The sequence below is a fragment of the Ranitomeya imitator genome, chromosome 5, assembly GCF_032444005.1.
Source record: "Ranitomeya imitator isolate aRanImi1 chromosome 5, aRanImi1.pri, whole genome shotgun sequence".
Classification (NCBI taxonomy): domain Eukaryota; kingdom Metazoa; phylum Chordata; class Amphibia; order Anura; family Dendrobatidae; genus Ranitomeya; species Ranitomeya imitator.
In genome coordinates this window covers 177,978,258-178,001,045 of record NC_091286.1, presented here as the reverse complement: position 1 = coordinate 178,001,045, position 22,788 = coordinate 177,978,258, and the positions used below count along the sequence as shown (strand labels likewise).

The following is a 22,788-nucleotide window of genomic DNA, read 5'->3' as shown; positions in this document are numbered from 1 at the left end:
ATATGATTGCTTGCACAGTGCTCCTTTGGGATGTTTAAAGTTTTGGAAATCATTTTGTATCCAAATCCAGCTTTAAACTTCTCCACAACAGTATCACGGACCTGCCTGTTGTGTTCCTTGGTCTTCATGATGCTCTCTGTGCTTCAAACAGAACCCTGAGACAATCACAGAGCAGGTACATTTGAGACTTGATTACACACAGGTGGATTATATTTATCATCATTAGGCATTTAGGACAACATTGGACCATTCAGAGATCCACAATCAACTTCTGTAGTGAGTTTGCTGCACTGAAAATAAAGGGGATGAATAATATTGCACGCCCCACTTTTCAGTTTTTGAATTTCCACAAAAATTTTAAATAACCAATAAATTTCACTCAACTTCACAATTGTGTTCCAATTGTTGTTGATTCTTCACCAAAAATTTACATTTGGTAGCTTTATGTTTGAAGCATGATATGTGGGAAAAGGTTGAAAAGTTCCAGGGGGCCGAAAACTTTCCACAAGGCACTGTATTGACAGCATTCTATAATACTGTAGATAAGCCCCCGGTCCAACCTGCAAGTGAAGAAAGAATTAAGTTACCGTATATACACGAGTATAAGCCGAGATTTTCAGCCCATTTTTTTGGGCTGAAAGTCCCCCTCTCGGCTTATACTCGAGTCATATACCGGGAGGTCGGCAGGGGAAGGGGAGTGGGGGCTGTGTAATTATACTTACCTGCTCCTGGCCCGGTCCCTGCAGTCCCTGGCTCTGCAGATTCTTCCTGTACTGAGTGGTCACATGGCACCGCTCATTACAGAAATGAATATGCGGCTCCACCTCCCATAGGGGAGGAGCCGCATATTTATTACTGTAAATGATCGGTAACTGTGACCGCTCAATTACAGGAAGAAGCTGTAGCGCCGGGAAAGCCAGGGACTGCAGGGACCGCGCCAGGAGCAGGTAAGTATACGGGGAGCGCTGTGCGATATTTACCTGCTCCTCGCTCCGTGCGGCTCCGTCTCCAGCGTCCTCTAGCTGTGACGCTCAGGTTAGAGGGCGCGGTGACGTAGTCAGTGTGCGCCCTCTGCTGAGCGTCAGTGCTGGAGACGGAGCCGCACGAGGAGCAGGTAAATATTGAAAGCGCTGGCATCCTGAGCAAGAGAGGTGAGTATGTGATTGATTTTTTTATTGCAGCACCAGCAGCAGCATTCTATATGGCACAGCTTTATAAGGAGCATCTATGGGGCCATAATCAACGGTGCAGAGCAATATATATATGGCACAGCTTTCTATGGAGCATCTATGGGGCCATAATGAACGGTGCAGAGCATTCTATATAGCACAATTGTATATGGAGCATCTATAGGGCAATAATGAACGGTATGGAGCATCTATTTTTATTTTTTAAATTTACCAGTAGCTGCTGCATTTCCTACCCTAGGCTTATACTCGAGACAATAAGTTTTCCCATTTTTTTGTGGCAAAATTAGGGGGTCGGTTTATACTCGGGTCGGCTTATACTCGAGTATATACGGACCTTACTGGTAACAGTATTTTTCAGAGGCCCATGACAGCACCACGAAAGATGGGATCCGCCCTTCAGTAACAGGAAACCTACAGATGCAAAAGGGCGGCACCTCTCCCATACATCAGTTGGATTACAGGAGGACCTCTATGGTTAATGGCACAAAATATATATGTACAACTTTAATAATACACCCTATGTGAAACTTATAAGCGGAAGAAGTGCGCACCCATACTTTTAAGGGAGGGAACTAAGGGTGCTGCCATGGGCCGTTACCGGTAAGTAACTTAATGCTTTATTTGGACTCCCATGACATCACCACAAGAGAATTACAGAGATGTAAACTAGCTTAGGGAGGGACTACAGCTTGCAGCACCCTTAACCCAAAGGTGAGCTCAGAGAAAGCATTCACGTCTAGCCTATAATTGTTAAAAAAGGTGCAAGGGGATGACCATGTAGCCGCCTTACATATCTAGTCGATGGAAGCTCCAGATCTCTGTGCCCAAGAGGTTGCCTTTGCCCGGGTAGAATGCGTCTTTAAGTTCTGTAGAGCCGAACCGCCACCTGCTGTGTAAGCTAGAGAGATAGCCTCCCTAATCCATCTTGCTAATGTACATTTTGAAACCCTTAAGGTACCGTCACACTAAACGACGCTGCAGCGATACCGACAACGATGCCGATCGCTGCAGCGTCGCTGTTTGGTCGCTGGAGAGCTGTCACACAGACCGCTCTCCAGCGACCAACTATGCCGGTAACCAGGGTAAACATCGGGTTACTAAGCGCAGGGCCGCGCTTAGTAACCCGATGTTTACCCTGGTTACCATCCTAAAAGTAAAAAAAAACAAACGCTTCATACTTACATTCAGCTGTCTGTCCTCGGCGCTGTGCTTTCCTGCACTGACTGTGAGCACAGCGGCCGGAAAGCAGAGCGGTGACGTCACCGCTCTGCTTTCCGGCCGCTGTGCTCACAGTCAGCGCAGGAAAGCACAGCGCCGGAGGACAGACAGCTGAAAGTAAGTATGAAGCGTTTGTTTTTTTTTACTTTTAGGATGGTAACCAGGGTAAACATCGGGTTACTACTGCCCTTAGTAACCCGATGTTTACCCTGGTTACCAGTGAAGACATCGCTGAATCGGTGTCACACACGCCGATTCAGCGATGTCAGCAGGAAGTCCAGCGACGAAATAAAGTGCTGGACTTTCTGCAGCGAACAACGACATCACAGCAGGATTCTGATCGCTGCTGTGTGTCAAACTGAACGATATCGCTATCCAGGACGCTGCAACGTCACGGATCGCTAGCGATATCGTTTAGTGTGACGGTACCTTAAAGCCCTTCCTAGCACCGTTAAAAGATATGAATAAAGCATTGTTTTTTTTCCAAGGATTAGTGACAGAAAGGTATTCTAAAAGACATCTTCTCACAACTAAGGTGTGTAGTTTTTCCTCCTTTTGGTTAGTGGGATTAGGGAGGAAGTTTGCGGCAAACTTGGGCAAGTAGGCCGGATCTGGCCTAAGCACTACCCTGTCGTCCAAAACCTGTATGTAAGGGGAAATTCTAGAGAGCGCCTGAATATCGCTTATTCTACAGGCCGATGTGATAGCCACTAAAAAAGCTACCTTGAGGCATAGGATTTTAATTGAGGCAGATATAGGTTCAAATGGAGGCTCCGTCATAGCCGTAAGGACTAAATTCAAGTCCCATGGGACACACAAAACACTGTGTATGGGCCTAGATCTGCCAACCACTTTAATAAATCGGGATATCAAATAATTTCTTGCGATGTCATAATTAAATAATGCACCAAGGGCCGAGACTTGTACTTTCAGGGTACTAGTAGCCAGACCTAATTCAAGGCCTTTTTGCAAGAATCTGCCCTATAGGTATCCCTTTTTTGGCTTTAAGGTCATAAGTAGCTAGAGATCGTCTCCAGGTTTTAGAGTAGATCTTGGTTGTAACTGATTTTCTACTTTTTAGAAGTGTATCTATCAGATTGGGGGAGAATTCTTTATTCTTTAATAATGCCCTTTCAAACTCCACGCCGTCAGATGGAGCCCTGTTACCTGTGGGTGATTGACTGGACCCAGGACAAGAAGATCTGGAAGATCGGGAAGTACCCAGGGGTCGCAGACTGACATTGTCCTCAACCATGAAAGCCAAGCCTTCCTGGGCCAAAATGGGGCAATTAATATAATCCTCACATTGTCTTCTCTGATTTTCCTTACTACTAGAGGCAACAGCAACAACGAGGAAAAGGCGTAGGTCAGATTCAAATCCCACTTCTGTAGGAAGGTGTCCACCACAAGGGTTTTCTCCCTCGGGTTGAGAGAACAGAATTGTTTTACTTTTCTGTTCTTTTGGTGGCAAAAAGGTATATGTCTGGTTGACCCCACAGGCGGACAATCTGGCTGAAGACAGCTCCATTCAGACACCACTCTCCCTGTTTCAACATGTTGCGGCTTAGAAAATCTGCTGTGGCGTTGTCTTTTCCTTTGATGTGAAGTGCTGTCAAAGATAGAAGATGTTTTCTGCTGTCTGAAAAAGGTGTTCCGTTACTTCCATCAGAGCCTCAGATAGGGTCCCACCTTGGTGACTGATATAGGCCACTGTAACTTGATTGTCCGAGAAGATTCTGACATTCTTTAACGGATAGGATTCTTTAACTGATAGCTCTACCACCAATAGTTCCTTCAGGTTGGATGAACCTTCTACCTGGTAATCCCATTGTCCCTGAACCACCATATCCCCCATATGGGCCCCCCATCCAGAGGGACTGGCGTCAGTAATTACAATACGAGATGTTATTTTCCCAGGGAACCCCTGAAGACAAATTATCCCTGTTAAGCCACTATTTTAAGGAGCTTACGGCAGATAGCCGTAATGTTATTTTCCCTTGTAGGGACCCCGGCAGAGCCTTATCATAAAATAAAACATCATTCTGAAGGCCTCTTGTGTGAACCTGAGCCCATTTGACAGCCGGAATACAAGAAGTTAGGGAACCTAGAAGGGACATGGCCTGTCTGAGGGTCATGGAGGGTCTATTTACTGCCCGCCGAACCTGATAACAGATGTGGTCTATTTTGTTATTTGGCAGATGACACTCTTGATTCTCTGAATCTAAAATGAGACCGAGAAATTGCTGGACCCTCAAGGGTTGTAACCGTGATTTTTCCAAGTTTCCAAGGAGTTCTAGAGAGGAAATAGACCTTTCTAACAGGAAGGGACAATGATGTGCCGAATTGCTTAAAATTAAAAAGTCATCTAAGTATGGAATAATCAAGATGTCTGATTCTCGAAGATGGGCCATAACTTCAGAGATTAGCTTTGGCTTAAAGGCCAAAGGGGAGAGCTATATACTGGAAATGCCTGACTATGCCATCTATGGAGACGGCTACTCTCAAGAAGCGTTGCGAATCTGAGTGAATGGGTACATGGTAGTACACGTCTTTTAAATCTAAAACCACCATAAAACAGTTTTGAAACAACATTTTTATTGTTGAGCCAACTGTTTCCATTTTAAAGGGTCGGTCGACCAGAAATATATTAAGGGACCGAAGATTAATGATGGTCCTTTAAGATTTGTCCAGCTTCTGTACCAAAGAACAGAGGAAAGTAAAAACCTCTACCCTCCTCAGAAGCCGGAACCTCCACCAGGACCCTTTTTTGGCACAATTTGACAACCTCAGACTCTAAGGCAGATTGTTCTATCAGGGAGGATCGGACAGGAGTCATTTTGAAATTATCCCCTGGGGACAAAAGGAACTCAAATTTAAGTCCCGTGGATATCACATTCTGCACCCAACTACTGTTTGTGATAAGAGACCAGGATGCAAGGCCGACAATTTACCTCCCATGAGAGCAGCTAGTCATTGGGATGGTTTTTTCTGTTCCTGCAATTAACGCCTGAACATGAAGCCGGTACCTCTCTTCTTCTTGTCATCCCATTTAGATTGGTCCCTTGACGGTCTTCTTTGACTGAATCTTCTCCTGCTAAAAGGACGTCTGAAGGAAGAGGACGATGGATTGGGAAATCTCTTTTTCTCATCCCCTGCTTTATCCAGCAATTCATCCAGGACAGAGCCAAAGAGGTATTCCCCTTCACACAGGATGGCACAGAGCTTAGACCTTGCTTGGATATTGCCTGGCCAGCACTTTAGCCACAGTGCTCTACGGGATGCGTTGGAGAGACCCGCTGCCCTTGCCGCCATCCTGACAATCAATTGAGGCATCCGAAAAGAAAGCTGCGGTCTCCTGAATTGTTGGAAGGGCTCCCAAGATCGTCTCTCGAGGCATTCTTTCTTTGAGCTGAGACTCAAGTTGGACCAGCCAGACCATCATCGATGTGGCAGCGCAAGTGGACGCCACTGCTGGCCTCAGGGATCCGGCTGCCATCTTCCAGGTTCCTTTAAGGAAAATGTCCACTTTTCTATCTAGGGGATCTTTAAAGGGACACTGTCACCTGAATTTGGAGGGAACAATCTTCAGCCATGGAGGCGGGGTTTTTAGGTGTTTGATTCACCCTTTCCTTACCCGCTGGCTGCATGCTGGCTGCAATATTGGATTGAAGTTCATTCTCTGTCCTCCGTAGTACATACCTGCAAAGGCAATCTTCCCTTGCGCAGGAGTGTACTATGGAGGACAGAGAATGAACTTCAATCCAATATTGCAGCCAGCATGCAGCCAGCGGGTAAGGAAAGGGTGAATCAAACACCCAAAAACCCTGCCTCCATGGCTGAAGATTGTTCCCTCCAAATTCAGGTGACAGTGTCCCTTTAAGGGAGCCCATATCCTCAAAGGGTAGGGAAGATTTTTTAGATGCCTTTGAGACTGCTGCATCTAGTTTAGAAACTTTATCACAGAGATTAATAACTGGGTCATCAAAGGGGTATCTCCGCTTGAGGGCCGGAGGTAAGGAGCCCCACTTTTCCGGTCTCTTCCACTCGCGCAGAATCAGACCCCGGATCTTTTCATTCAAGGGAAAAGATCTAAGTTTCTTTTGATATAGACCCTTAAACATGACATCCTCTATGGACATTTCAGGTCTGGGTTCTACTATCTCCATTGTTCCCCTGACCGCTTTTACAAGTTTATCCACACGGGCTAGGGGCAGACAGAAGCGGCCCAAATCCTCTTCAGATGAAGTGGCCGACAGAGATGAATCAGGCAAAAACTTCATCCTTCCTCCAGTCTACTGACGAGTCGGATTCTGGGAGATCGTTCTGTCTAGGGATTTTATAGACTCCCTTACTTCTGTCCTGATAATTTCTTTCAGACTTGAAGTGAAGTAATAAGTCTCCTCCACCATCTTAGGGGAACATTAATCGGAAATAAGGGCCATCTAGGAGCTACAGTGTCTCCCCCTTCCCCTTCCTAAGCATCAACGTCTGTTGGATAAAGGGGGGGCATAATCTCTTTGGACAAAAGTCCGGTAGAGGACATCCACAGAGGACGCATTCCCTGTGCATTTCATCCCCTAAGAATAAAAACATAAGGGAGAGGTTGCATCACTGAGAGAACATTCACGAAGATGACTCACCAGTGTCTGCAGACATAGGTACCGGAACACGAGGAAGGAATTTTTCAGCCGATGTTGTTCGCCTGGAAGAAGTCCTACGGCTGGATCGGTCACTCAGCTGGCCATCTCCATCCCGACTTCTTCGTGGGGCCTGAGGCTTGACTGTAGTCTGCTGGACTGCAGCTTCCACTGGCTGCACAGTGTGCAGCTGCTCATCCTCCATTGTAAGGACAGTGGGCCAGAAGCAGGGATCCCTTAGTCTGAGGGCCCTATATATCATCCTCTGTTCCGGGTCAGCAGGTGAATCTGCGCCGCTCCCCCAGCATCCCCCGCTGATCAGTTCCTAATGGAACGGAATCTGGTCTCCGGTCCTTCTATATGGAAGCCGCTATTTTCTCGGTGCCAGAAACCCTGCGCATGTGCAAAAGGGAGCCGGCGCCAGTGACCCTGAAGTACATGCCAGTCCTGCCTCCTGATACCACCCGGCGACCTCCGGCGCCACTGAGCGGGCCAGTGACCTCTCTGGGACGCCGGAAGAGAGCCACACGCGCCCCCCTGGAATCCCCACCGCCCGGGACACGCAGAGACCCTGCACTGCAGGAGCTTAAGGGAGCCAAGGAAAATACTTACCTCGGCGCTGACCACTTCTGGAGACAGCGATCCTCCGGACCCTGCCGCTCGCCCACTGCCGTGCCACCATCGAGGAGCACTGTGCCGCTTCCAGGACCCCTGCACCTGGTCGAGGTAGGAGACCCCCCACGCTACCTGAATCGACCGGCCGGGAATCCGAAATCCTGAAGGAATTTGTAGGGATCCATACCATCAGGAACAGGAAACCAACTGATGCGTGGGAGAGGTGCCTCCCTTTTGTATCTGTAGGTTTCCTGTTCCTGAAGGGCAGATCCCCTCTCTCCTGGTGCTGTCATGGGGGTCCGAATAAAAAAAAGTTATATTATACGGTCCGGTCCGATGGGTGTCGCAGGTCCGGGGCCTCCCATCTTCTTGACACGCTGCCCTCCTGCTTCTTCATCGCTCGCCGCATTGCCCTCCTGCGCAGGCGTACTTCTCTGTACTGTTGAGGGCAGAGTAAAGTACTACAGTGCACAGGCGCTGGGAAAGGTCAGAGAGGCCCAGCACCTCCTCACTTCTGCGCAATGGTCTGTGGGCGTCATGTCGCGTTTGGAGAGCCTCTGATGTTCCTAAACAATGGAAACCTCTCACGGGATATTCCCACGGTCAGTTAACACTGCGGGTTGTACGCAGCGCTCAATCCACAGCAGCCAAATGTGACAGCATAATGGATGGGATTTCAAGAAGTCTCATCTCCACTATGCGTGCATCGGCATCTGTGGCTTCCTTGCAGAGACGGACATATGGTGCGTCTTTCCAGACCGCAGCATGTCTATTTATCTTGAGGAGACGCTCAGTTTCTGCAAGATAAATATCACTTGTTCAATCTATTGGGTGCAGTGATTCCGCATGGTTCAATGAACACATACAGACTCATCTGCATTCAAAAGCCGGCAGTGCTTTGGACGGAGCGGACATGTGCTGCATCCAAAGCGCTGCTGATTACTGACTGTGGGGACGTAGCCTCACAAGTGGACTTATATTGGAATTGATCTGGTGTTTTCTGGTATGTGAGTTTTATAATACAGTGGTGAGTTGTGTAAAGTGCATCAGGTTGGCATAAGTAAATAGTGTAGAGTGCATCAGGCCGGCATACATGAATTGTGCAGAGTGCATCAGGTTGACATACGCGAGTTGTGCACAGTGCATCACGTTGGCTTATGCGAATTCTGTAGAGTGCATCAGGCTGGCTAATTCGAGTTTTGCAGAGTGTATCAGGTTGGTATATAGTACAAAGCAAAAGCTTGGACACACCTTCTCATTTAAAGATTTTTCTTTATTTTCATGACTATGAAAATTTGTACAAAGTCAAAACAAAAGAAAATTGTACATTCACACTGAAGGCATCAAAACTATGAATTAACATATGTGGAATTATATACTTATACCTGGCCTCCACAGTCACCAGACCTGAACCCAATCGAGATAGTTTGGGGTGAGCTTGACCTCAGAGTGAAGGCAAAAGGGCCAACAAGTGCTAATCATCTCTGGGAACTACTTCAAGATTATTGGAAGACCATTTTCGGTGACTACCTCTTGAAGCTCATCAAGAAAATGCCAAGAGTATGCAAAGCACTCATCAAAGCAAAAGGTGGCTACATTGAAGAACCTAGAATATAAGACATAATTTCAGTTGTTTCACACTTATTTGTTAAGTATATAATTCCACATGTGTTAATTCATAGTTTTGATGCCTTCAGTGTGAATGTACAATTTTCATAGTTATGAAAATACAGAAAAATCTTTAAATGAGAAGGTATGTCCAAACTTTTGCTCTGTACTGTACATGAGTTGTGTAGTGTACATTCGGTAGGTATACGCGAGTTGTGTAGCATGCATCAGGTTGGCATACATGAGTTGTAAAAGTCAGAAATGAATTTAGTAGTTCTTGGATGTTTCATACAGTTTGAAGCATTTTTTTTCTTTGTACGTAGGCTGTCCTTTCTTATTCCCCTTCTGATAAACACTCTTTTGCAAAATTCCTTTCTTTGTAGATTGAGGAACCTCACAGGGGCAATGTTGCCCTGGTACGATAGGAGCACCTTTGGTTCCAGAAGTAGTGGGGCCTGCTCCTTCCTGACTTCCAAAGATTAGGGCTTTGATCACTACCTCCTGGAACTGAAGATATGTACTGGGCAGGTATTGCTAGAATTTGAGCCTCCACTTGAAATGTATTTGGGACTTATTCATGCAGATTTCCTTTTAGGGAGAAAACACCTTCAGCAAACTTGTTGCTGAAGTGATCAATGACCAGCCAAACTTTGAAAAGATGGTGGAATGGGGCGGGGGTGGAGGAGAAATAATAGACCGGGAAAAAAAAAAAGTTCTGGTAAACAGCAAGCACTGGTGCTGATAAGTGATTTGTGTCACTGGCCAGCACCCGGTGGCTGCAGGACGCACAACACCACCCACCCAAAAAACGGCCAAAAAAATAAAGAGATCAAGTACTGATCAGCTGTTAAGTACTGATCAGCGCTCAGCGGTAGAAGGGTGGGTGGAGAAGGAGATAGGGAAAAAAGGGAGGAGAAGGGGATTGAGGTAGACTAAGAAAAAAGCTAAGGAAAGGAACAGGTCAGGAAATAATCAGGAACATCTTATTTCTTCTTACAGGAACAGCAGCGCAACACCAGCAGTCATGTCACAGGTAAAATTTGTCTGTGGCACCACAAATCTACAGCAGATCATGTTTTCTCATAATTGTAACACCTGTCTATAAGCCCCAAATCAATTGTGGACATATGACTGACAACAGTCATGTCATGTTTAGTTTCTGGGGAAAGATAAAATCCTGATGAAAAACATGGCAGCGAACTCGAACTTCTGCAGTCGTCAAGAGGGAAGATAATAATCTTTATTTTTTATAAGATATTATAACTTGTGAATTTAATAAAATGACTTATTCCTTCCAAGGACCATACTAAAGGACCAGGGGGCACTCATTAGGCTTGGAAAATAGGCGATTTCGACAGCTAAATAGGAAAGTTCTTTACAGTTAGAGCGGTCAAAATATGAAATGCCCTACCACAAGAGGCAGTAATGGCAGCCATTATAATAGCTTTTAAAAAAGGACTGGATGATCTCCTCAATACACATAACATTGCGGTTTATAGTTAATTTAGTGACAAAATGAACAATTGATAGAGAAAGGTTGAACTTGATGGACCTAGGTCTTTTTTCAACCTATGTAATTCTTTAACTATGTAACCGTGAAGTCATCAAAGGGGAATGCGTGGGTGTAACTTACATACTGATAAAAGTTCAAACCGAATTAAGATCTGTGTTGCTGTAGAGAGATATACTTCGGTGTATGCTGCAGGCAACAGGAGAATGATTGCGCAACTCCAGGGGAAATCCCATCACTTTTTCTATGACGTGCGGCTGCCATGACTTTATCGAGCTGGCATCAGCACGTACACGCCACCAACAAAAAGAAATATCTCTAGGGACCAGAGGAGATCGCTGAGGGAACAGGAGCGAGGTTACTGTGTTGTTTTACATTATAATTATATATATATATATATATATATATATATATATATATATATATATATATTGTGATGCAGTGGTAGGACCATATACAGTGAAACGGCAGTGACCCAAGCAAGTTCAAACAAAACGTTCTTTTATTGTGTTACTTCACACAGTCAATACAATATATGGCTTCTTCATACAGTCCATTAATAATGCATGGCTATATGACACAGTCAATACACAGGCCGAACTTCCCTCTGTCCAGTTTCCCTGGGTGACCGCACGCCGGTAACAAGTCTCTGTACTCACTCAGCGCACTGCACTCTTTATCCTCTGGAGTGCAGCCGGGTACACATAAGACAGCCCAAGACGCAGGGTGTCAGTCTCTCTGTTTCCTTTAGTCTCTGAGCTGCCCCACACAGAGAGAGCTCTGCAGACAACTGCCCTGTCTGCTTCCAAGAACACACTGACACCCCTCCCCCAGTACTACAGGGCTTTTTAATCAGTCACTGTTCACTATTCTAAATTACAGCCACACCTGTGTCTGTAGTACGGCCTCACTACGCTTCCATGCACATTCTGCAGAGTACATACAGCGCCCCCTAGATGTAGCAGGGGTCACTGCCTCACAATATATATATATATATACACATACATACATATATATACATATATATATAGATGGGATGTTCACCTGTATATAGAGAGGCTATGTGGGGGGGGGGGCTCAAAGTATATAGGAGGCTATGTGGGGTCTCACACTGTATATAGGAGACTACAGTGGCTTGCTAAAATATTTCCCCCTTTCTACCCATTGCTTTCTACCCATTTTGTTACATTACAACCAACATTTAAAGTGAACCTGTCAGCAGGATTGTGCTAAATAAACAACAGAAACTGTCAGGTTGGCGCTGTTATACTCATTAAAATGTTACCTTGGTTGATGAAATCCATCTTGTGGTTGTTGTTTAATCTGTATTTGTATTTTTCAGTTAATGAGATTCTTGTGCTTTGGGGTAGGCTTCGCGGGTGGGGGGGGTTTGGCGGGGGGGGGTCTTTATGTGGTGCTCTGCTTACATATTCATCTGTATTGGCTTATGACAGGTCACTGATCCTCCAGTGACCTCACCAGTATTTTACATACTGCATAACATATTGTATGGTTACAAAAAAAAATTAACATTCATCATAATCGTGTAGAATCACCTATCACCTGTGTTCAGAGGACCAGTGCGGGAGTACGCACAAAGAAGAGGAAAACGCAGCTGAACATAGCAATGCAGCCCCCACATGAAATTTAGTATTCGCAATGATAAAATAATAATTTCAACACCACTGTGCCACCAATGTACTAAACTATATCATGAAGATTAATTTACTAGTTGGCTACATACTAAGATAGGAATAGGGTGAGATAGAATATGTATATACATAGGGCTATTTAGTATAGGATAGCATAGGATTCATCAGACACCAAATAGTATATAAGAGCCATTTTTATGGATCCAACACTTTTTCTCCAGCAAATAGTGGCGGCGCTTGCGCATTAACATCTATCAGAACACGATAGATGCTACTGTGCAGCAGTGCAGGCATCGCTGGCGCCATTTTGATGAATGTAAAAAATTTTTTTTTTTGTAGCCACACAATATGCTATGCAGTATGTAAAATAGAAGTGAAGTCAATGACCTATCATAACCCAATACAGATTAATATGTAAGCAGAGCACCACATAAAGCCCCCCACCACCACCACCACAGGCCATCAGAAAGCACGAGAATCTCGTTAACTGAAAACTACAAATACAGATTAAACAACAGTGCCAAACTGACACTGTCTGTAGTTTACCGTATTTTCCAGCGTATAAGACGACTGGGCGTATAAGACGACCCCCCAACTTTTCCAGTTAAAATATAAAATCTTCTTAAAAGTCGGGGGTCTTCTTATACGCCGTATTTCGTCTTATAGGGCCGGTATGGTTCCGATGACGAAGAGGGGGCGTCTCACAGGAAGTGAGTGGAAGTGTGAGTCGAGTATCCCCCATTACCTCATTGTAGCTGCAGCATGGGGTCTCTGTGCTGGGGAGCGGCGGCGGCTGCTCCTCTTTGTGCCGCGTGGGTGCTGTGCTGTGGGGCGGCGGCTCCTCTTCGTGCAGCGTCGGGGCTCCGTGCTGTGGGGCGGCGTATCTTAGTGCAGAGTCAGTCGGGGCTCCTCCGGCATTTCCTCAAAACCCGGAGGCCCCAGGAGCTCCATTGCTGCGATGCGGTGGCCTCTGGGAAAATGGCCGCTGGGGCGGCGCATGCTCAGATTCAGATCTCTTCTCCGGAGATCTCGGGACGAGATCTGAATCTAAGCATGCGCCGCCCCCAGCGGCCATTTTCCCGGAGGCCACTGCATCGCAGCAATGGAGCTGCCGGGGCCTCCGAGCTTTGAGGAAATGCCGGAGGAGCCCCGACTGACTCTGCACTAAGATACGCTGCCCAAAGCACAGAGACCCGACGCTGCACGAAGAGAAGCCGCCGCCCTACAGCACAGCACCCACGCGGCACAAAGAGGAGCAGCCGCCGCCGCTCCCAGCACAGAGACCCCACGCTGCAGCTACAATGAGGTAATGGGGAATACTCAACTCACACTTTCCTGTGAGAAGCCCCCTCTTCCTCATCGGGACCACTCTCCCCCACCCACCGTATACACATTGGTGTCTGCACCCGGCGTACAAGACGACACCCGGCGTATAAGACGACCCCCGACTTTTAAGAAGATTTTCAGGGGTTAAAAAGTCGTCTTATACGCCAGAAAATACGGTACTTAAAATCTGCTGACAGGTTAACATTAAATATTTTTGTATTCCGATATATGTGTGATGTATCAGAACTAAAATAGTCCAAGTTGATGAAGTGAAGTAAGAAAAATATATGCATAAATTAAATTTATGGGATCAAACAACTAAAAATTGAAATGCCTATATTTATTCACCCCTTTGGCGATGAAGCCCCTAAGAATTTCTGGCGCAAGCAATTACATTCAGAAGTCGCATGCTTAGTGAAGGGAAGTCCACCTGTGTGCAATCTAAGTGTTTAAAGGAAAAAAGAGTTTGGTACAATGTTGAAAAAAGAATACTCTCAGTGGGAAAAACAAGATAATCTTGTAGTTATGATACCTTTTAAGGGCTAACAAAAAAAAAATGATGTCACAAAGCAAGCTTTCAAGACTTCTTAGGTCCCTTCCTCAGGTATATCAAAGTATCTGAAGAAGCACAAATACATGCAAAAGAAAAGAGGTGTGGTATATTAAATGAACATTTAAATAAAGGAAAGATACCGTATTTTTCGCTTTATAAGATGCTCCTGATTATAAGACGCACCCAAAAAATTTTGAGGAGAAAAATAGCAATAAAAAAAATTTTTTTTTACATAAAATAGTGGTGGTTATTAAAATCTATGCGTCTTATTGTCTACCGGGGGTGGTGGCTGGGGCGAAGCAGGGACCCAGGGTCACTGCTGGAGGAGGCAGGGGTGGGGTTATGCTGCAAGCTACTGACTGGGATGAAGGGGTGTCCAGCAGTGCTGGTGGTGTATGGCGCTGCTGCCTGATGCTCTGCGGGTGTCTCCGGTGCCCGGCAGCGCTGCGGGGGTGTCCAGCAGCCCTGCTGCGCGTGTCTGGCACTGCTGCCTGATGCTCTGCTGGTGTCTCCGATGCTGCGGGTGTCCGAACGGCGCTGCTCGGTGCTGCTGTGGCAGTCTCCGGTGTTGCCGGGGTTCTGCCGACATTTTGTGAAAGGCCAGAGCCCGGCAGTCCCATGATTTCCTGTGGGGGAGCAGCGCATGCGAAGATGGAGATCTCGGAAACAAGCTGAAATCTCATCTCCCGAGATCTCGGTGCCGAGATCTCCATCTGCTCATGCACCGCCCCACCCCGCCAGGTGGCCATTTTCCAGGAATCCACCACACAGGAAACCATGGGACTGCTGGAGTGGGCCCCAGCAGCACCGGAGACCGCCGCAGCAGCAGCATCGGGCAGAGCCGGCTGCACACCAGCAGAGGACCGGGCAGCAGTGCCGGACACCCGCAGTAGCACCGCTGGGCACCGGAGACATCCGCAGAGAACTGGGTAGCAGCACCAGACACCGGCAGAACCACCGGATACCCTACATCCCAGCCTGCGGCCTGCAGCAACAGTATAGGTAAGGTACATTCGCATTATAAGACGCACCCCTATTTTCCCCTCAAATTTTGGGGGAAAAAAAGTGTGTCTTATAATCCGAAAAATACGTTACATATCTTTGTACCTTGTCCATTAATAATGACCACGGAGAAGATAAAGATCCCCAACTCACATCAGGACTACAAGATCCCAGGTACTTTCAGCTGCATCACATCTAATGTGGTGTACTTAATTATTTGTACTAAATGTCCAGATAGTGGTCTGTTTGTAGCGGAGAGAGGGCAAAAGCTTAAAACAAGGATGAATTCTCATCGCCACACAATAAGAAAAAAAAATAATGGATCTACCTGTGGCCAAAAAATTTTGTCTCCCTGATCACAGCACCATGGACATGAAATTACTTGTATTAAAAAGGTAACTTCAAATCTCAGAGATAGAATAAGGCTGGGTTCACATTGCGTTAATGGGTGTCCACTAACGGAATCCGTTAAATGGCGCAATTGGTGCAATTAACACTATGTAACGGATCCGTTAGCGCACCCATTGACCGCAATGTACTAACGCATCGCTAACGTATGCCTTTTTTGGCATGCGTCAGCGATGTCCCGTTATTTTCAGACGGACCTCAAACCCTGCTTGCAGCGTTCAGGGTCCGTTCTTCGCTAGCGCAGATCAGGCATCTGCGCTAGCGGGATCGCTAAACGCAATCCCTTTTTGGACATTGTGTTAGCGCATTCCGTTAGCGTATGCGCTAAACGGATTGCACTAACGCAATGTGAACCTCGCCTAATCTGGGAGTATAAACTTATGACAACCTTTGACACACTCAGTGCAGGAATGAATGTGTCGCATGGATTTATAACTTTTTACATCAATTAAGGAATTTGCTCCTCAGACCTTGTGGGGGCATCACAACACAGAACCAGACCCCAATCAGAAGACAATAAAACTTTCACACTCCTTATCTATGAACTGTTCCAATATTTATGGCCACAATGGTTTATCACTCTCCAATAATGATAGTTCTGCTTCACGTCACCTGTCTTATCTACTGCAATATTTCTGTGCGGCATTGTGTATAAAAATGTGATTCTTCAGATTTTGTATTAGTCTATGCCTGATGAAGGGACCTGATTAGTCATGAAAGATTGCAATTTGTTACCATCTTTTCAGTTAGTCATTAAATGGTATCAACCACTGAGGACTCTCATTTAAATAAACAAACTGAGCTCAGAGAATAAATTCTTAACTGGATTAGATTAGTGGTGTGAAAGTTTTATAGTCACAATATCCAAGTAACATCAGAGGGCTAGTGCCCTCAATGTCTTTGGAGCAGATTCTAAGAGCAATTTAAGTATCACGTGGTCTGCCAGGGAATAGACACACCTTTTCTGAAAGGCCATAGAGGCTGCAACACCATTAACAAAATGGCACCACTAACCAAACACCATGAAGACCAAAGAGATCAGAAAACAATGGAAAGAGGAATCTGTCCCGGTTATACAAGACATTGTGGATAAAATGTCACTACACAATTCCCATGAATCGCACAGCGCGAAACGGCCGTTGTCCTCACCTGTTTCCCCGCACCCTCTCCTGTTCATTCTCTGCCGCCTCTCCATGTGTACCTGAGCGCTGATATCAGCGAATAAAGGATTTTCTGCAACAGCATCGTTGGGGTGAGTGCCGCATTTCTTCTTACATATATTACTGCAAGTGAAGTCTCCGATCCACTGTTTGGTGTGCACCACCCCTGAATGCTTTCATCTGGCTAAGTGTTAAAAGTCTGTATGCCTCAGCTTGCTGAATTGCCTGTGAAGATTTATTTACCTGGTGCCGCACGGTCTCTGTATCTTGGCTTGTTTCATATTCCCATGAAAAAGCCCATGTGATTGCCAACAACTACTTTGCAACCTACCTTAAAGGTACCTTCACACTAAGCGACGCTGCAGCGATACCGACAACGATGTCGATCGCTGCAGCGTCGCGGTTTGGTCGCTGGAGAGCTGTCACACAGACAGTTCTCCAGTGACCAACGATGCCGGTAACCAGGGTAAACATCGGGTTACTAAACGCAGGGCCGCGCTTAGTAACCCGATGTTTACCCTGGTTACCAGCGTAAAAGTTAAAAAAAAAAAAACACTACATACTTACCTTCGCTGTCTGTCCCCGGCGCTGTGCTTTCCTGCACTGACTGTGAGCACAGCGGCCGGAAAGCAGAGCGGTGACGTCACCGCTGTGCTTTCCGGCTGGCCGGCGCTCACAGCCAGTGCAGGAAAGCACAGCGCCGGGGACAGACAGCGAAGGTAAGTATGTAGTGTTTTTTTTTTTTACTTTTACGCTGGTAACCAGGGTAAACATCGGGTTACTAAGCGCGGCCCTGCGCTTAGTAACCCGATGTTTACCCTGGTTACCAGTGAAGACATCGCTGAATCGGCGTCACACACGCTGATTCAGCGATGTCTGCAGGGAGTCTAGCGACGAAATAAAGTGCTGTACTTTCTGCAGCGACCAACGACATCACAGCAGGATCCTGATCGCTGCTGCATGTCAAACTGAACGATATCGCTAGCCAGGACGCTGCAACGTCACAGATCGCTAGCGATATTGTTCAGTGTGAAGGTACCTTAAGAGATGGGAATACTGGAACAACTTTGTTACTAAAGATTTCTCAATATGCAAATAATTGTAAAGACATTTAAATTGTCTTTAAGAAACAACTCTAATTGTTAACCTATTTATAAACAATACCATTAAGTGTTTTTCCCCTTTTTTCTTTTCCTTCCCTTTATTCCCACTGTATTGTTTCCTCAAGCTTGTTTAGCAATTCAATAATACTGAATTCTTCCCTATCCCCATGTATCCTATTTTATTGATATAATTTCAATAAATTTATTTGAAAAAGGAGAAAAACTATTGGACTGTTGCTCAGTGGTCTAAGGTGTTGTTTTCAAATGAAAGTAAATTTTGCATTTCATTTGAAAATCAAGGTGCCAGAGTCTGGAAGAAGAGTGGAGAGGCACACAATCCACGCTGCTTGAGGTCTATTGTGAAGTTTCCACAATCAATGGTGGTTTGGAGAGCCATGTCATCTGATGGTGAAGGTCCACTGTGCTTTATCAAGACCAAAGTCAGCGCAGCCATCTACTAGGAAATTTTAGAGCACTTCATGCTTCCCTCTGCCGACAAGCTTTTTGGAGATGGAAATTTAATTCTCCAGCAGGGGTTGGCAAATGTCCTCACTGCCAAAAGTACCAATACCTAGTTTAAAAACAACATTATCACTGTGCTTGATTGGCCAGCAAACTCACCTAACCTTATCCCAATAGAGAATCTATGGGGTATTGTCAAGCGGAAGATCAGAGACACCAGACCAAACAAAGCAGACGAGCTGAAGGCTGCTATCAAAGCAACCTGGGCTTCCATAACACCTCAGCAGTGACACAGGCTGATCGCCTCCATGCCACACTGCATTGATGCAGTAATTGATGCAAAAGGAGCCCCAACCAAGTATTGAGTGCATTTACTGAACATACATTTCAGATTTTAAAATCATTTTTCAAGCTGGTGTTATAAAGTATGCTAATTTACTGAGGTAATGACTTTTGGGTTTTCATTGGCTGTAAGCCACAATCATCAATAGAAAGAGAAATAAACACTTGAAATACATCACTCTGTTTGTAATGAATTTATATAATATATGAGATTCACTTTTTGTATTGAAGAACTGAAATAATTTAACTTTTTGATGATATTCTAAAAATGACCAGAATGAAAAGTGGTTACTGGCTACATGAAATGGCAAAATATGAATACAGAAGGTGACAGGACAAAATATTAGTAGTTTAAGGTACTCTAGTATATGGTGAAACCCTTGCAGCATAGTAAAAGCTTGTAAATGGCCATCTAACAATCGTTTGCCATGATACGGTTTTTACTATAAACATACCTGTTCCCCATTATTGGTTGAAGCAAGCTGAGCAGTACTTTCATTAAGGGCATCCAAAAAGGCCAAATCTGCAGCCGAATTGCTGGAAGACACTTGATCCGAAATTAACTGAACACAAATATATAAATGGAATACAGATAATTGGGAAACAAACTCTACAAATTGTAATGTATAATAACATTCATAATTCTAAAAATATAAAAATCTATGTTATTGTTTGTTTCCATATAACATTCCATAACATTGCTCTCAGATTAGGTGGTAAAAACCTATTAACAGATTCCCTTTAACCCCTTACAGACATATGATGTCCAGTTATATGCCGGCTCCCTGACTCTGATGCATCTTTCCTGGCAGATCATGGCCGTGATATTCAGCCATCATCTAACAGCTGTGCGTAGAGCGGAGCTCTATCAGGGACATCTTGTTAAATACTGCTTTAAATATATGACAGCGGCATTTACAGCACGCACACAGAGGGGGGCACGTCATTCCATGCACCCATCGTCTGCTCCTGTAATGCAATCACAGGGCACTGATGAGTTGCCATAATTGCAGGGGGTTTGTGATGACAATTTTCTTCTGAATTTCAGCGTTTGGATGGTGTTCACGGGAGACTGATTTTTGCGTCATACAGCAACATTATAGTATTGTTGTATATAGTACAAGCGATCCTTATTCCCTAAGGGGTCCCACAAATACAGTGAAAAGTGGAAACAGAATGTTTTTAAAACACCCCTCTTTTCCCACAATAAAATAAATATAAAATTTGCGATAATCCAGAAAGTAAAAGGTATCATTATAGGCTAAGTGGAATATAAATTTTCTGCCTTGACGGATGATGTTCTCCTTTATATTACAAGCCCCTATACATCAAGTACATCTACCATGGCAGAAGTGGATCATTTTGGCACTTAGTCCAACTTTAAAACAAACACTTCAAAATCTCAAGCTTTCAACATCTCCTTGCCGACTACCACACAGGCTATCATCCAATCAAATTTTCCTTTTTCTTGGCCACCACAGGGTATAAAATCCTTAGGGATACACATACATAGTGATCTCTCTCACCTGTTTGACCTTAACCCCTTAAGCCCCGAGGGTGGTTTGCACGTTAATGACCAGGCCAATTTTTACAATTCTGACCACTGACCCTTTATGAGGTTATAACTCTGGAACGCTTCAACGGATCTTGGCGATTCTGACATGGTTTTCTCGTGACATATTGTACTTCATTTTAGTGGTAACATTTATTCGATATAACTTGCGTTTATTTGTGAAAAAAAACGGAAATTTGGCGAAAATTTAGAAAATTTCGCAATTTTCCAACTTTAAATTTTTATGCCCTTAAATCACAGAGATATTTCACGCAAAATACTTAATAAGTAACATTTCCCACATGTCTACTTTACATCAGCACAATTTTGGAACCAACATTTTTTTTTGTTAGGGAGTTATAAGGGTTAAAAGTTGACCAGCAATTTCTCATTTTTACAACACCATTTTTTTTTTAGGGACCACATCTCATTTGAAGTCATTTTGAGGGGTCTATATGATAGAAAATACCCAAGTGTGACACCATTCTAAAAACTGCACCCCTCAAGGTGCTCAAAACCACATTCAAGAAGTTTATTAACCCTTCAGGGGTTTCTCAGGAATTTTTGGAATGTTTAAATAAAAATGAATATTTAACTTTTTTTCACACAAAATTTATTTCAGCTCCAATTTGTTTTATTTTACCAAGGGTAACAGGATAAAATGGATGCCAAACGTTGTTGTACAATCTGTACTGAGTATGCTGATAGCCCATATGTGGGGGTAAACCACTGTTTGGGCGCATGGCAGAGCTCGGAAGGAAAGGAGCGCCATTTGACTTTTCAATGCAAAATTGACAGGAATTGAGATGGGACGCCATGTTGCGTTTGGAGAGCCCCTCATGTGCCTAAACATTGAAACCCCCCACAAGTGACACCATTTTGGAAAGTAGACCCCCTAAGGAACTTATCTAGATGTGTGGTGACCACTTTGACCCACCAATTGCTTCACAGAAGTTTATAATGCAGAGCCGTAAAAATAAAAAATCGTATTTTTTCACAAAAATGATCTTTTCGCCCCCAATTTTTATTTTCCCAAGGGTAAGAGAAGAAATTAGACCACAAAAGTTGTTGTGCAATTTGTCCTGAGTGCGACGATACCCCATATGTTGGGGTAAACCACTTTTTGGGCGCATAGCAGAGCTCGGAACGGAAGGAGCGCCATTTGACTTTTCAATGCAAAATTGACTGGAATTAAGATGGGACGCCATGTTGGTTTGGAGAGCCCCTGATGTGCCTAAACATTAAAACCCCCCACAAGTGACACCATTTTGGAAACTAGACCCCCTAAGGAACTTATCTAGAGGTGTTTTGAGAGCTTTGAACCTCCAAGTGTTTCACTACAGTTTATAACGCAGAACCGTTAAAATAATTTTTTTTTTTTTCGCAAAAATTATTTTTTAGCCCCCAGTTTTGTATTTTCACAAGGGTAACAGAATAAATTGGACCCCAAAAGTTGTTGTCCAATTTGTCCTGAGTACGCTGATACCCCATATGTGGGGGGGAACCACTGTTTGGGCGCATGGCAGAGCTCGGAAGGGAAGGAGCGCCATTTGGAATGCAGACTTAGATGGATTGGTCTGCAGGCGTCACGTTGCATTTACAGAGCCCCTGATGTACCCAAACAGTACAAACCCCCCACAAGTGACCTCATATTGGAAACTAGACCTCCCACGGAACTTATCTAGATGTGTTGTGAAAACTTTGAACCCCCAAGTGTTTCACTACAGTTTACAACGCAGAGCCGTGAAAATAAAAAATCCTTTTTTTTCCCACAAAAATGATTTTTAGCCCCCCAAATTTTTATTTTCCCAAGGATATCAAGAGAACTTGGACCCAAAAAGTTGTTGTCCAATTTGTCTCGAGTACGATGATACCCCATATGTTGGGGTAAACCCCTGTTTGGGCGCACGGGAGAGCTCGGAAGTGAAGGAGCACTGTTTTACTTTTTCAATGCAGAATTGGCTGGAATTGAGATGGGACGCCATGTCGCGTTTGGAGAGCGCCTGATGTGCCTAAACAGTGGAAACCCCCCAATTATAAATGAAACCCTAATCCAAACGCACCCCTAACCCTAATCCCAACGGTAACCCTAACCACACACCTAACCCTGACACACCCCTAATTCTAATCCCAACCCTAATCCCAACTGTAAATGTAATCCAAACCCTAACCCTAACCCTAATGGGAAAATGTAAATAAATACATTTTTTTTAATTTTATTATTTTTCCCTAAGGCTAGGTTCACATTGCGTTAGGAAAATCTGTTTAGCGCTAGCGGATTGCGCTAACGCAATGTCTTTTTAGGTGTCGTGTTTAGTGGTCGCGTTAACGTCTCCGCTCTGGAAGATCGGGGATCGGACCTCGGGCGCGCCGCGGACGCTGCAAACAGCGTCCGAGGCGCGCCACAAAAGAACGTCACCTTGCTAGCGCGAGCCGAAAATGGCACGCTC

General features: G+C 44.8%; 1 protein-coding gene across 5 annotated transcripts in view; it reads right to left on the bottom strand.

Moving 5' to 3' along the window:
* SNX9 (sorting nexin 9) overlaps positions 1 to 22,788 on the bottom strand; it is a 547,796-nt gene that overhangs the window by 226,863 nt on the left and 298,145 nt on the right. For all 5 annotated transcript variants that reach the window (XM_069769362.1, XM_069769364.1, XM_069769363.1 and 2 more), the window contains one exon: positions 19,242 to 19,349. In XM_069769362.1, coding sequence (XP_069625463.1) covers positions 19,242 to 19,349 — 108 coding nt within the window. The remainder of the gene's footprint in view (positions 1 to 19,241; positions 19,350 to 22,788) is intronic.